General features: G+C 38.7%; 1 protein-coding gene across 5 annotated transcripts in view; it reads right to left on the bottom strand.

The window, feature by feature from the left end:
* USP37 (ubiquitin specific peptidase 37) overlaps positions 1 to 16,229 on the bottom strand; it is a 98,841-nt gene that overhangs the window by 58,222 nt on the left and 24,390 nt on the right. For all 5 annotated transcript variants that reach the window (XM_081796345.1, XM_081796341.1, XM_081796342.1 and 2 more), the window contains 3 exons: positions 10,526 to 10,623; positions 9,130 to 9,214; positions 1,701 to 1,862 (listed from right to left, as the gene is read on the bottom strand). In XM_081796345.1, the coding sequence (XP_081652471.1) occupies positions 1,701 to 1,862; positions 9,130 to 9,214; positions 10,526 to 10,623 (345 nt within the window). The remainder of the gene's footprint in view (positions 1 to 1,700; positions 1,863 to 9,129; positions 9,215 to 10,525; positions 10,624 to 16,229) is intronic.

Here is a 16,229-nt window from a genome sequence, read left to right as displayed (position 1 = left end):
ATAGAGACAAGATCTGGATAAAAAATGGTCACAAGAGGGGACAGGTATGACTAATATAACAAGAATGTTGTCTAGTAAGGAGAAAGCAGGGTAATAATTTGAGGCAGACCAAAAATTTGGTGAAAAAAGCACAGGGAAAAAAAAGCTCAGAGAAAAGGAACAGGAAAACAGAGAAGAAAGTGAAATGTCTTCACTGTAAATTCTATATTATTATCTGCTATGACATGAAGCATATAAATCACTATGGATAAGCCAAATTGGGAGATGCCACTCATTCAAGTAAAAAGATTACCTTAAAGCGAGTACAAAAGCAATAATTTGAGCAACACTGAAAACAAACTGGTAGATGTGAGGAGAGCAGTTTGGTAAGAATAATAAAAAAATTTCAAAACTTCAAAATTGTAGTCTTAACAAAAATACACTTCCAAAAATTTATACTAAAGTTCCAATAAATATTAAAAAGATACGCATGAGAATCTTCATTCTAGCCTAGATGGTAATGGCAAAAAGGGAAATCTAAATGTACACTAACATGGTTAAAGGTTATGTCATAATATAGGAGGAAGCCCATGATTAGTATGGAGTGAAAAAAAATCAAGGAACAGAGAAGTAATAGAGCACAGGGGTTAAGAATGCAAGTGGAGCCCAACTGACGAAGTTTACTACTGCTGTACCACTGACTATATCACCTTGAGAAAGTTAGTTACCTTATCTAAGCCTTAGTTACTTCATTTGTAAAAACCAATTTTTTTTTAAGTTTATTTATTTTGAGAGAGTGTGAGACCACCTGTGCCAGTGGGGGCGGGGCGGGGGGGGGGGGGAAGGGAAGATCGAAGAATCCTAAGCAAGCTCTGTGCTGTCAGTGCAGAGCCCAATGAGGGGCTCGATTCCACAAACCACGCATGAGATTATGATCTGAGCCGAAATCAAGAAAGAGTCAGATACTTAACCAAATGAGCCACCCAGGCACCTCTAAATGCAGATACTTCATACATCTATCTCACAGAGCTGCTATGAGAATTTAAAGAAAAAAAATCTATTTAAACACTTAGTACACAGTATTTGGCATGTAACAAATACTTTAGGTAAGAGCGCTACAATTATTATTAGTTATTACATTGTGATCTCTCTCTCCTTTTAAGTTTATTTTGAGAGAGAGTGCATGTGCAAGCAGGGGAGGGGCAGAGAGAGAGGGAGAAGGAATCCCAAGCTGGCTCTGGGAGCTGTCAGCACAGAGGCAGAGCCTGACACAGAGCTCGATCTCACGACCGTGATAATCATGACCTGAGCCAAAAGCAAGAGTTGGACGCTCAACCAACTGAGCCACCCAGGCGCCCCTATGATCTCCTTTTTATGTGTTTAATAAAACTCTAAGCATAAAGAGGCTGGGGAGCATATAAATAAAATTTAGTGCTGAAATATCTCAGGAGAAGGATGAAGTGCATGTGATTAGAAAATACACTTTTTTTGCCTTATGATTAGTATGTTATACGTATGAATTTTTTTCAAAGTTCAAAAACGGGAGATCAGATAATGGCCTGATATATCATTACTAATGGATATGATAAATCTTTAATAAGGGAGTATATATTTTAAAACTGTAATTAATATGACTCCTTTCATTCTTTTTTACACCAAGCAATATATACTTTAGTTAATCACTTTACAAAAAGAAAGTAAAATACAAGGAATTTACTTACCCCTGCAGTTGCTGCTGTTGGTGAGAGGAAAGGGGCACTCTTGGTTTGTTCCAGCCAGCATAATCCTGATTACACCTCAGCTTTTTGACAGAAAGAGGAGCTGGCTGTGGAAGAAACCCCAAACTTCTTTTGGCAGAGGGAGTTTGGCTTGAAACATTAGTCCTATAAAAAAGAACAGACAATGAGGAAAGCAAAACAATTTTGAATATTATTTTCCCCCCTAGTAGATTCAGAGCAGTCAATGTCTGAAAAAAAAAAATCCTAAATTTGGGGAAATATCCATAATGATGATCACTTGGAAAAAATTCCACAAATGTAAATTAGCAAGTCTGTCAATAGCTGAAGAAGCCTGTGACACTGTACCTACTTAACCTATAATCAAAATAATCCAAGTTAATGGCTTGAAAAAAACTATAATACAGTTTTACTTTACTATTTACTTTTATTCACTTAATAGATATATTAATTTACCCAGTCTTGAAAACATTTAGGCAGTTAACTTTTTCCACTACTGCAAATAATGACACAACAAATATTCTTACCCAGTTTCCTGGAGAACTTCCTTTAGTTTATATGCTTAGAAGCAAAAATGTTAGGAATAAGTATTTTCAATTTTTAATTTTTAGTCTTCTGAAATCTTGTCACTGTTTTCCCAAAAGGCTGTACCAATTTCTATTTTCACTAATAGTGAATTTCCATTTCTTCACATGGTCTCCATCACATTAACGAGTGAAACATGATCTCATCGTTATTTTTCACATCTTTCTGATTACTACTGAGGTTGAACGTATTTTTATAATTGTTCTTCTCTGAACTGCTTTTGCATACCCTTTGTTTTATAAGGGGTTCTTAATGATTTGCAGTTTTTTAAATATTCCACATTCTAATTCCCCTTTTTTTTTTTTTTAAACGTTTATTTATTTTTGAGACAGAGAGAGACAGAGCATGAACAGGGGAGGGTCAGAGAGACGGAGACACAGAATCTGAAACAGGCTCCAGCCTCTGAGCTGTCAGCACAGAGCCCGATGCGGGGCTCGAACTCACGGACCGCGAAATCATTACCTGAGCCGAAGTCAGCCGCTTAACCGACTGAGCCACCCAGGCACCCCTCTAATTCTTTATTATATATTCTAAGTGTCAAGCTTTGACATAATCAAATTTATCAATCTTTTGTAGTTTCATATTTTTTTCTTTCATAACTGAGTTTTTATTGGTTGTTCTGAGGATCAGTACAGACACTTCAATTTGTATACAATTCTTAATGTATATACCAAAAATCTAAAAAATCATGTAGCTGTGATTCTTTTCTAAAAGTTATTCCAGGGGCGCCTGGGTGGCGCAGTCGGTTAAGCGTCCGACTTCAGCCAGGTCACGATCTCGCGGTCCGTGAGTTCGAGCCCCGCGTCGGGCTCTGGGCTGATGGCCCGGAGCCTGGAGCCTGTTTCCAATTCTGTGTCTCCCTCTCTCTCTGCCCCTCCCCCGTTCATGCTGTGTCTCTCTCTGTCCCAAAAATAAATAAAAAACGTTGAAAAAAAAAAAATTAAAAAAAAAAAAATAAAAAAAAAATAAAAGTTATTCCAGTGACCTTCCAGCTTAAAATTTGGAGGCAAATTTCCCTTAACAGTATATCAAGCACCAATATCTTCAAAATGTTGATATGCTGTTACATTAAGTCCTATTAACTCACAATATCATATACACTACATACTTAAATTTTGAATCCTATAAAAGCTCATTAACAAAGTTACTAAGAAAACTAGACTACTATGACCAAGAAGTTACAGAGTACACAATTCTGACAGGGAGAGCCAAGATCAAGGAGTGGTTTTCTTTAGGAAATAATTCTACCAAAGACAACATGGGAATAAAAGTAATTTTAAAATGTTCAAGCAGTGCCTGGATGGCTCAGTCGATTAAGTGTCCAACTTCAGTTCAGGTCATGATCTTGCGGTTCCTGCGTTTGAGCCCCGCGTCGGGCTCTGTGCTGACAGCTCAGAGCCTGGAGCCTGCTTCAGATTCTGTGTTTCCCTCTGTCTCCCTGCCCCTCCCCTGCTCGCACTCTGTCTCCCTCTCTCTCTCTCAAAAATAAATGTTAAAAAAAAAATTTAAATAAATAAATAAAATGGTCAAGACAGGGGTGCCTGGGTGGCCTCAGTTGGTTAAGGGACCAACTCTTGATTTTGGCTCAGGTCATGATCTCACGGTTTGTGAGATTGAGTCCCACATCAGGCTCTGCACTGAGAGCACTGGAGCCTGCTTAGGATTCCCTCTCTCCCGCTCTCTCTCTCTCTCTCTGCCCCTCCCCTATTTGCACACTCTCATTCTCTCTCTCAAAATAAACATTAAAAAAAACGTTCAAGATCTATTAAAGGCATATCTGACTCCAAACTGCTATTTAGTATGCTTGGTATCATAGTATATAAAAACTACCCCACCTATGGAATGTTAAACTGACACCCAAGACAATCAAAGCCTCTCAAATTTAATATCCTATTATTTTCTGGTTATACCAAAAAATAAACAACCAGCAAATTATTTTACCTCTTACAAAAAAGCATTTATACTTTAAAAATGGGTTGAGATGGGATTCCCTCCTTCTTAAAAACATTTCCAGAGGTACTAAAAAACTTACATTTACAAAACAGTTGATAAAAATATTCCTCTGGATTGTACAAGAAGGGAGACAGGGACCACTGATAAGACATGGTAATGATACTAATACAGACTTGGCTTCTTTCTCTCCTGCTTCATCAGAGGCTGGACTCTCATTTTTATTTTCTCCATTTTCTGCAGGTAAGTCTTTTGTTTCTTGGTTAGCCACTTCAGCCTGTTTTCCCTTTGCTGCACTTTTGTCTGAAGACTTATCCTTTCCTCCCTCTTTGGCTTCGTTTCCACTTTTGCAGAAGCAGGTTTCTCCTCCTTTGCTGCCCCCAGTGTGAAGCTGACCTTCCTCTGCGCATCATGGCAGTGGGCCATGGCACACCGAGAGCCTTCGTGAAGCTGGGCTGCCTGGCCACTGTGCTATTAATTTTATAAGTCTATAATTTAAGGTCACAGAAATATTTTCCTATTATTTTCTCCAAAAAGTCTTAACTCTTATTTTCTTCCTATTTAGGTCTTTAATCTGCCTAGACTTTTTTTTTTTTTTTTTTTTTTTTTTTTTAAGGATTTTAAGTAATCTCTACACCCAATGTGGGACTTTAACTCACAAACTCCAAGATCAAGGGTCACATGCTCTACTGACTGAGCCAGCAAGGTGCCCCTACCCTAAAATCTATCATTACCTTTCCATCAGTTGTATCTCTTACGATGCATTCCTAAACACTGTAGTTTGAATAATGCAAGGTGTATTTGTTTCCATCCTTTGGCTCTCAACCTTTTTTCATCTTTATGTTGTAGTTGTTTCTTTTAAATAGTATATAGATTATTTTTCTTCCTTTAATATCCAGTCTTTTTTAACAACAGTTAAAACAGTTTGTATTTATATTTAATGTCATGACTGATTCGGACTAATAACTTTTAATTTCCATATGCTAATTCTATCACCTGTGTCAGTATTTATTAACTTTTCTCCTCCATAAAGGCTGAATTTTCCTGCTTTTTTGTATGCCTAGTAAGTTTTCTTTGGTGCCAGACACTGAGAATTTTTTAAGAGAGAAAGAGCATGTGTGAGTGGGGTAAGCGGGGCTTGGTAGGGAGAGAGGGAGAGACTCTTAAGGAGGCTCTGTGCCCAGTGCAGAGCCCAATATGGGGCTCGATCTCACGACCCTGAGATCATGACCCAAGCCAAAATCAAGAATCAGAATGTCACCCAGGCGCCCCTGGGTATTTTTGGTTTTTATAAACATTCTTGAATTTTGCTCTGGGATGTAATTAGGTTACCTGGAAACAGTAAGATCTTTTTGGGTCTTGTTTTTAAGGTTTGTTATGTGTGAACAGAGCAGCAATTAGTCCAGGGATGGTTTTCCTCACAAATGAGGCAAGGCCTTTCTTAGCACGCACACTGCTGCTATCAGAAACAGGAACTACCTCTAACTTTAGATGAACTCCAAGTATTATTCCCTTAGATGCTTGGGGTGATTCTTTCCTAGGCCTTGGCTAGTTTCCTCACCTGAAAAATTGATCAGCAGTCAACTGAATACTCAAGGGGAACCCTCTGCAGATCTCTGCAATTCTTTCTCTGTGCAGCTATCTTCTCTGCTCGTCTGCTCTGTGAATTCCTGATGTCTTGACTTCCCAGGACTCCTAGCTTCATTTCCTCAACTGAGGAAGAGCACAGGGCTCTGACTGGTTCCCCCTCCTTGTGTGGCAGCCTGAGAACTTTCTCCACGAAGCAAGGTAGGGCAGTCATAAGGCTAACTTCATTTGTTTCCCAACTTTCATGGATCACTGTCTTTCACTGCCTCATGTCCAATGTCATGTCCATACTGTTTCATATATTTTGCCCAGGTTCTCAGTTGTTTCATGACAGAAGGCAAATCTGGTCCCTATAACTCCATCTTGGCCAGAAGCAGAAGTCATCTTTAACTTTTTATTATGTATAACTTAAGTTCTCAAAAGGAACTTAAAATGTTTTAATTTCCCTATATTCTTCCCCACTCTATTTCTCTTTAGTGTCTAAAATTTTATTAATTTTTTGCTCTCAATCCTATTGTCGCCTCATTTTATAAAAACTACCGAACTGTATTTAGATGTACAGAATAACCCTGAAAGAATATTAGCAATAGTATTTGCCTCTGGAAAGATAAAATAAACAACTAGGAATTAGAAAAGAAAGGGAGATTTACTTTTCACTGTTTGCACCCTGTAACTTCTGGAGTTTCTATATACATTTAGCATACAAATGAATAAATTTTAAAAGTATTTAGATTTTTAAATATGGTTTTATAATTTTCTGCTCAGGTATTTATTTTCACTCCTTCAATTTGCTTCTTGCTGAATTGTCTCTGTATATCTAAAAACAGCATTACTTGTCTGCATTTTTTTTTAATGTTTTTAAATTGTATTTATTTTGAGAGAGAGTGCGAGTGTGCACAAGTCGGGGAGGGGCAGAGAGAGAGGTAGAGAGAATCCCAAGCAGGCTCTGCACTGTTAGTGCAGAGCCCAACACGGAGCTCAATCTCACAAACTGTGACATCATGACCTGAGGCGAAATCAAGAGTTGGGCTCTTAACCAGCCAAGCCACCCAGTTGCCCCACCTGCATTCTTGAATTATAATTTAGCTGGGTAGAGAATTCTTTGATGCTATTACTCCAGTGTCTTCTGTTTCTATTGTTACTAATGTCCATCTCCTTTCCTTTTATAAATGATGTAATTCCTTCAAGTAGCGTTTAAAATTTCATCTACAATGTAGATTTTTTTTTTTCAGTGTCTGCTGTTTGGCATTTGTTGAAGCTTTTCAACATGTGGACTTTCATCACTTTCATCCATACTTCTTTGGCAAATTCCTTGTCTTTATTTTCCTCAGTCTTTTTTTCTCCAAAATGCTACTGAGATGTGGAGGATAGACCAATGGAGCCCAACACAAGTCTCTTCATTTGATTTACATTTACCACCTTCTTTCTGTGCTGCATTCCACAATCCCACATTCTTGACATGTTTAATAGCTGCCTCACTGTGGGCCTTTAATCTGCATGGGACTTTATGTCAGAGATTCAGAATTCTTGCCCCAGTGCAAGCAACACTAAAACAGACACCAATCACTAAAATTCCCATTTCTGTGTATTTGATCTCTGCTCAGAGAGCATCAGGCAAGCAGCACATTTTTGGTTCCAAACCCAGGTAGTGCTACAAAAGTGTTTTGCCTTGGTTTATTAGCACAGAAAGCAGTTCTAGATATGTAGCTTCATATAACAAACCAAGTTCTGGCCTGGAATTATGTTCAATTCCCAATCCCATGCTGGTTTTGAAGACCCAGACCTAAATACTTGACTCTAATCTGTGTTTTCCATGTGCCCATGGCTTCAGCCTATTTACTCAGTATTAGTTTTTTTCTCAATGATTTGGAAATTTTCACCTCATCGTTGAATTGCAGCTTTGCCTTAAAAATGTTTTTTCCTTCAGTCATTCCTATGTGTAGTAAATATACACATTCTATTATCTTGAGAAGAAACTTGTACTATAATTAATTTAGGATTTTTAAAAACTTGGATTCTTTTAGGATTCTTCTAATAAGCAAAAATATGTCTCTCTTTTAAATTCAAATAACTTAGTTATCACTGTAGTTATAAAGTGTCTGAAATAACCACCCAAGGCTGAATATACCTAAAGATACAGGATCAAATTCTTTACTTCACCTCATTTTATCAAATAATCAAAAAAATTTTTTACCACTTTGAATTAAATTCTACTAAAAAAACCCAAAATGTCACTTAATAGGTCATCATATAGCATATCTATTATATACCACCATTACCCACTACCCTTACCTTTTACATTTACCACTGCCCCTCCAGGCTACATTCCAAGATAGTGCTTTCTTGACAAGCACTTACCAGTTGTCTAATATATTTATGTTCAGTAAATCTCAAAAAAAAAAATTTTTTTCAATCTGTATAGGATCAGCAATTAAGTTTCTGACTAGTCTTTCCCAGTAAAAAATACTAACGTGCAACTTGTTTTTTAAAGAAAATGTCCTAACTTTTGGTAGTAGCTTAATACACAGGCAACGAAGGCAATTTAAAAACGTCTGAGGAGGCACCTGGGTGACTCTTGATTTCGCCTGAGGTCATGATCTCACTGCTTACTAGTGAGTTCAAGCCCCCTGTCAGGCTCTGCCTCTGTGCTGACAGCGCAGAGCCTGCTTAGGATTCTCTCTCCCTCTCTCTGCCCCTCCCCTGCATGTGTGCTCTCTCTTTCATAAATAAATAAGTAAAAAGCCTAAGGAGAGATCTTGATATGTTCATCACTAGGGATGATGGAAAATACACTGGTCAAGAATCTGATCACATAGTCACCACCTGTGGCCTCAGCACATTTATTCATTTGTTGAAAACATTAAAAAAAAAAAAAAAAAGCATCTGAAAACTAAAACATTTCCAGTTTTTAAAATAATTTTTTAAAAATTTATTTATTTATTTTGAGAGAGAGACAGAGAGAGAGTATGCGAGTGCACACACATGCATGAGAGGGAGAGAGAACCCAAGCAGGCTCCATGCGGTCAGCACAGAGTCTGATGTGGGGCTGGAGCTCATGAACCATGAGATCATGACCCGAGCCAAAATCAAGAGTCAGATGCTCAACCAACTGAGCCACACAGGCGCCCCTCCAGAATACTTTCTAACTAAAATATCGTGAGTCATGATTCTCAGCAATTTTGTTATTTTAAATTAGGATATTCACTTAAGACCTCACAGCCTAAACCATCATTCAGTATTCTGAAAATGAGAGCTCTTCAAGTTCTTCACGAAGCATAGAGCCAACGCATACCTGTCTAGGTTAGTGCTACCAGAAGAGTAGTCCTTGGATCCAGCTCTGCTGCCATAAAACGATGATGACTGTAAAGGTAAAAGCCCTAAAAAAATGAAAAAAACAGGGAAATGTTAATTCCTAAATCAGCCAAATTCATTTAATAATAAAATTACGCATTAGGCCTGTTTATATTTAACTGTTTCTCCCCCTTTCTTTGCATCGAAGTAGTATATATGCATGTTAAAAGATCAAACACTGCAGAAAGGTTATAATACCAAGAATTCTCTCCTGCCCTAAAATTTTGCTTCTAATTTCTGACCAGTTTTAAAACTTAGTTTTCCTCATTTCCTTCATAATGCTAGATAATGTTTCTACTATTTCTTGCTTTATTCATTATAAGTAATATCTCCCTGTTATGAAAAATTAGCAATTTCTCCTTTACATCACTCGTTCTTGTTCTCTTCTCTCCAAGTATTGGTTGTGTTAACTTTACTTTTACTGATTAACTCTGTAACTTTAACACACTTAAAACTTCTACATTTTGTTCCATGAACCTTATCACTTGACTACTTCATTCCTTCTCTCTCCTCCTCTTCCCCATCAACTTTTCTAAGACACACCTTAACTTCAACATTGTCAAGGTTTATTACATCTTTAAGCATTGTTTCCTAACTATAGGTTGATTATAAAAGCTGAAAACCAGTAAGTGGATGTTACAAAATATATTATTATTTCAGAGGTAAGAATTATATTGGAGATACTTCTTTCTGTAGGAGTCCAATGTCATAACCCTGAACCACTAAAAAAAAAAGAACATTCCTGAAGTCCTGATCAAATGAATTCTCTTAAACTCAACACCTGGCCATATTTTAGCTTGCTTCAATTTAATTTCCAGTTGACATAATATTCAAATCAATACCACATAGCTGATTCTCTAAGGAGTTGAGAGGATCAGAGAGATATTAAATGTGGGAAACACTGACAACAATTCGTGGACAGCGTAACTTTTAGTTTTTGTAAAATGGGGTACAAGCTGAGCTTAAACAACTGCTTCAGGCAATAATTCCAAGACCTTCTGGAACTTGTAACAAGCAGCAACACTGATAAAATTCAGTTTCAACCACTTTAACTCCTTGAATTCGTTCTATGGTTCAGGTACTTTGACAACGAAAAAGCTTAACTGTAGGCAGTGAAATAGGGAAGAAGGTAAAGGTTAGAGTCTTTCTTAAAAGAATAAAAATCCCTTATATCTAATACTTTCGCCAAGTACTGGATACAAATTGGCACCTGATAACTAGCACTGAATCATGCACCGAATAATGTAGAGATACGTCCCAGTATAGGTTTTTATTTCTAGTATAATACGGTATGTCATATAATAAATTAGCATTTTATATGAAGACCAAATACTTACCTGATGTTCTATTCTCTTCCGACTGTTTCAAACTCAGCTGCTTCTCTCTACTGCTGGTTAAATACTTTCTGGAGGGATCTGTCATAGCCTTGTTGTTCCTACAGTTAATAATTTAATTCAGTGTGTGTATATATATATCCATATATATATCCATATAGATATAAAAACATACTTCTTAATTTTAAATACTTATCATTTCAGAAAATTTACATTTCACACACAGGTCAAAATTTCTTAAGTGGCATTTCCCCCATCTATTATTCCCAAATACCTAAACCTTTCCAGTGGAGTGGGTTCAGTTGGAGATATGCTCATGCTTTGATTAAAAGTACTAATTTTAGGAGATCCATCATGCATAAAGCCTGTAGCACATAACACAGATGGCTCTACCCAGATTCCCTCTGACCCGGTTTTTGTGTCTTCTCTTCCACACCAATTTAGGTTATGTTTTTGACAGCCAGTACCTAGGGTTCTTTTTCACAGGTTAACCTCAAGCTACTAGAGATAATTTGCTTGCACTTTGAGAGACACAAGTAAGGTCAAGAAGCCAAGCTCCCTTGCTTGGATGAGAGAACAACTTTAAGGTGAATTTTATGTAACAGGTTTTCTCTCTGGAATTAGGATGAAGCCTAACCTCTGCTTGATTTTTGTATGAGACCACACTCAAGCTTCATTTCCTGCACTCACTGACTTGCTTTCCCTGCTCCCCTCCTGGTATCCCCTGGGAGTACTTTCTTAATAAATAACTTGAGCACAAATCTCCATTTCAGCGTCTGCTTCTGGAGAACTTGATCAACAACAGCTAGTTCTAGAAATGGGCCTAGGAAGCACACCCCTAAGGCCAACATTCTGGAACTGAACCACTTGTTTGGCAATGGCAACAGAAATCCCACTGCTGGTGATAATACCTCTGGGACCCTATCAACTATAATTATTAAGATTTTCATTTGTAGTGAATTGGGATGGGATAAACTAGAAAAGAATATGGCTCATGCAATATCTCTAGCATTTGAGAAATATGGTAGATTACACAATGGATCTTACTGGGGTTATAGAAACATTCTAAAACTAGATTAAGGTGATGGTTGCACAACTCAATACAATCACCCAAAATTATTGAATTGCACATTTAAAATAAGTGAATTTTAGAATATGCAAATTGTATTTCAATAGTTTTTAAAAATGTGTCCCAAATCATTCCTTTCCTTGTACCCAAATCCCCATCAAGAAATGCAGTCTATTTTCCCATGCCTTAATGGGGCTGGCTTTGCGATTTCCTTTTCCTAAAAGAATGCAACAGACACAACAGTGTATAAGTCCTAAGGCTAAAGGCACCTTGCAAATTTACACTCACTCTCTTGGAATCCTGACACTGCTATGTGAATGACTCCAGACTAACTTGCTAGATGATGAAAGACACATGGCCCAATCACCCTCTTTACCCAACCAGTAGGAAGCCAATGGCAATCATGAGTGAGGCCATTCTGGACCAACTAACCACTAGCTGCCTCAGCAAGTGACCATGGATGCATGAGAAAATGAGAGTACCCAGAGACAATCGGCCAATTCTGGCCCAGATAAAGTAGAATCACTTAAGTCACCATCAACTCACAGGCAATAATAGTTACTATTTTAAGTCACTAAGTTTTGGAGTGGTTTGCTATATAGCAACAGATAACTGATCCAAGTGATATGGAATAGTAATCATAAAGACTATGGAATTGGTTGGCTGTTGCTATGAGTACTGATCTGCTCAAGAGAAAAAACAATAGAGTCAGTTGAGCCATTGAGCCAATTACCAACTTAAGACACCATGTAGAATTGCTCACCCAAAGAGAATTGCAGCCTGCATCTTTAGGATTTGAGAGCAAGACCATGCTGTCTGCAGCAAAAAAAGTATACATTACTTATAAAGTATCACACACTACTCCTGGCATGTTACTAATGCCTGGAAGAGACCCTTGAAGTCATCAGACCAGAAAGTTACAGCAGCAATCCATCATAAAGTGGAAGTAATTTATCTAGGATGAGTTCTAAGCAAGCAGGAATAGATAAGAGGAATAGGCCTATGAGTACTCTCTATAACCAACCTGGCCTGATTCACAGACAGATCATCTGCTATCTTGGTACAGGATAAAAATGAACTGTTGCTGCACTATAGACCCATTAGGGTACTGCCCCAAAACAGAGTGGTGAGAGGAAATCCTCCATGGTGCAGAGTTTGAGAGGCACACTTCTTTATCCACTGTGTGTGGGAAAAAAAGTGGGCCATGATTTCCGGGACAGCAGCAAATAGTTTGGATGGATAGTAAGAAGCCAGCAAGTAGCAAGCCTGGAAGATCAGGGAGAATGATTTATGGAAGAAGTATATGAACAGCCATACAGAAGTGTGTACAAACAGTGGGGATCTGTTTATTAATGCACACCAGAGAGCTCCACTAAAGAGACATTAAACAATCAAGTCCTGGTTCCCAGAAGGGGAACTTTTTCAACCGTGGGGACAGTAAGAGTCCCATTTAATCTAAAGCTATGGTTGCTACTCATCTTGGGCTCCTCATGTTGGCAGAGGATCAGGCAAAGAAAAGAACTGCTATACTAACAGGGGTAACTGACTTTTGTTTTGTTTTGTTTTGTTTTGTTTTGTTTTTTGAGAGGGAGAGTGCGCGAGAGCGGGTACACACATGAATGAACGGGGGAGGGGCAGAGAGAGGGAGAGAGAATCTCAAGCTAGCTCCACACTATCAGTGCAGAGCCCGATGTGGGGCTCAAACTCATCAACGGTGAGATCACGACCTGAGCTGAAATCAAGAGTTTGACGCTTGACCGACTGAGCCACCCAAATGCCCCGACTCTGATTACTATAAGGAGGCAGGGTTGATACTATACAATGAGGACATGAAGAATATCTTTGGAATAAAGGGGATTTACTAGGGAATTTCTTAATGCTGTCACGTTCAGTTTTAACTACGAATGGGCAATTTTTGCACCCGTGGACTGCACAAGTACATAGTGACCAGGGGCTCATCCCCAGAGGGATGAGGACTTTAGTCATACCACTAGGCAAATCACCAAGACCAGCAGAAGTATTAGTGGAGAATGCAGCAAGTCTAGAATGGATAGCAGAAGAAAAAGATGACAATACCAGTTATAGCCCCAAGGCTATTTATAGCAATAAGGACAAATAGCAGCTCGTCCCTCTAACCCTCTTTTGTAAGATTTTCACCCAGAAATTGAGTAGCATCAATGTGAAGAATCTGTGATACCATGGAATGAACTTAATAGTTCTGCTCCATCAGAGCCCCTCAGATCCCTTTTTATACTTTTCACACATCCCAGTTGTGTGTTTTCAACAGCCAGCACCTGCAGTTCTTTTTCAGAGAACTGCCTTTGGGCTACTTAAAATATTTTGCCCATCAGGGCAGAGCCACAGAACCAAAGGCTGTGCAGTATGGGAACATGAAAGCCCATCTTCCTTGCTTCAAGTTGGAACAGGCCCAGAGACCCTGCTGGATCAAGATAAAGTCTACTCTCTGTGGGACTTTTCGCTAACATCACACCCCTGGGTGGCTTCCTCTCCTTCCCTGTCCTATTTCCTCACTCTGGTCTGTCCTATAAGCACCTTCTTAACAAGTCACTTATACAAGTGTAGTAACCTAGAGTCTCCTAGGAAACCCAAACTCCATACAATCTGACTGTGATGTATTTAAAAGTATTATTAGCCCAAAACAAAGATCAGAAATTTAGGGCTCACTACACAGAATTCTAAGTAGAAAAAGTGAGATGTCCCACAAGTACAGTGAATATGGTGAACTGACATGCAACAGTCCATTAAAACCACCTTTTGGTGTATCTGTCCTGTAAAAGCCAAAAAACAAAAAAACTACATTTCCTAGTTAGTGTTCAGGATGGGAATTAAGATAAATTACATGTAATTGTGTAAGATCTGAAAAGTGGAAGTAAGGCAGAGGTAATGTGTTCTGCTCCTTGTGATGACAAACATCATTTTAGAGGCATCTGGTTTTTCTGTAGAGATTTCTAATCGTGGCAATGGCAGCATGGTCCCAGAGGTGACAGCTTCCAGTGCAGCTATTAGCTTCAGCAACAGCCAGGGGCATCTTTGGTAACCTGATCCGGGGGCATAGCTCTTAAAATCATTCTGAAAGCTTAACCTAAAGCCTATCTTTTCAGCTCCCCTAACGATTCTGTAAGTCTGTTAATACTCTCTGAAGGCAAATACCTTTGTGTATATAAACTAGCTGAAATGAATTTTGTTCCCTACAACTAGACACTGAATACACAAATTTTGTTACTAGAAGTGTGGTACTACCCTAACAAACCTAAAATATATAGCACTAGCTACAGTTGGAAGGTGGAGGGTCAGGACACAGGTATTACAGACTGGAAAGCTGGTGAATACTACTGCTACATCTCAGCAAAATGTTCATAAAACTGTTACTGTAATGTCTTCGTATCAAACCTATAACTCTAAGCGAAAAGACTGAGACGATAAGAATACTGGTCTGTGTTTCAGCATGGTCCTATTCAAGACAGGTTAAACCAGGCAAGGGGCTAGCCAGCTTATAATCAGGGATGAAAAGGAATATAGCCCTCTGTGCCAATGGCCTAGAATTGAAATCGTCTAGTAATTTGAGACCATATGGAACCAAAAAAATCCAATTGCTTTTGATTGTCAAACTGAGGCAATGATAGAAGGTTAACTAAGGAAATAAATTTATGAAAAAAACAACTTGATGTTACTATTAGGAGAAACTGGGTGAAGGGTATACAGGAACATTCTATATTGCTTTTGCAACTTTTCTGTAAATCTAAAATTATTTCAAAACCTAAAAAAAAAATTTTAATGTTTTATTTATTTTTGAGAGAGAAAGAGAGTAAGTTGAGCAGGGCAGGGACAAAGACAGAGAGGGAGACACAGAATCCGAAGCAGGCTCCAGGCTCTGAGTTGTCAGCACAGAGCCAGACACGGGGCTCGAACCCACGAACTGTGACATCATGACCTGAGCCAAAGTTGGACACTTAACTGACTGAGCCACCCAGGTGCCCCTTCACTTTTTTTTTTTTTTTAATGTTTATTTATTTTTGAGAGAGGGAGAGAGAGGCAGGACAGGGGCAGAGAGAGGGAGACACAGAATCTGAAGCAGGCAGGCTCCAGGCTCTGAGCTGTCAGCACAGAGCCCGACGCGGGGCTTGACCCTATGAACCACGAGATCATGACCTGAGCCAAAGTCAAATGCTCAACTGACTGAGCCACCCAGGCACCCCACAACTCTTGATTTCAGCTCAGGTCATGATCTCATGGTTCATGGATTCGAGTCCCACGCTGGACTCTGTGCTGCTGATGTGAGCCTATTTGGGATTCTCTCTCTGTCCCTCCCTTCCTTGAGGATGCTCTCTAATAAACATTAAAAAACAACAACAACAAAACCAAACAACAAAAATATTGGCCCAAATTCTTTCTCAAGTCTATAAAATCCTTGTTCTATATTTAAATAAACTTTTGGACTTCTAAAACTCCTAGGTTTCTGGACACTTCTACACTTGATCTTCACCAAAAGGCTGAGAAGCAATGATTTCTGGATACTTCTAACTCCCAGAACTTTCATCAGCATGAAGCAGGCTACAAAAGCTGCACAGCCCCAAGAAAGAACACAGTCTTCAAAACCCATTTCAGCTATGGCCTTGA

Source organism: Panthera onca, chromosome C1, assembly GCF_046562875.1.
Source record: "Panthera onca isolate mPanOnc1 chromosome C1, mPanOnc1 haplotype 2, whole genome shotgun sequence".
In the NCBI taxonomy this organism is placed as follows: domain Eukaryota; kingdom Metazoa; phylum Chordata; class Mammalia; order Carnivora; family Felidae; genus Panthera; species Panthera onca.
Note: the sequence above shows the minus strand (reverse complement) of the source record. Positions and strands in the feature narration are given on the sequence as shown.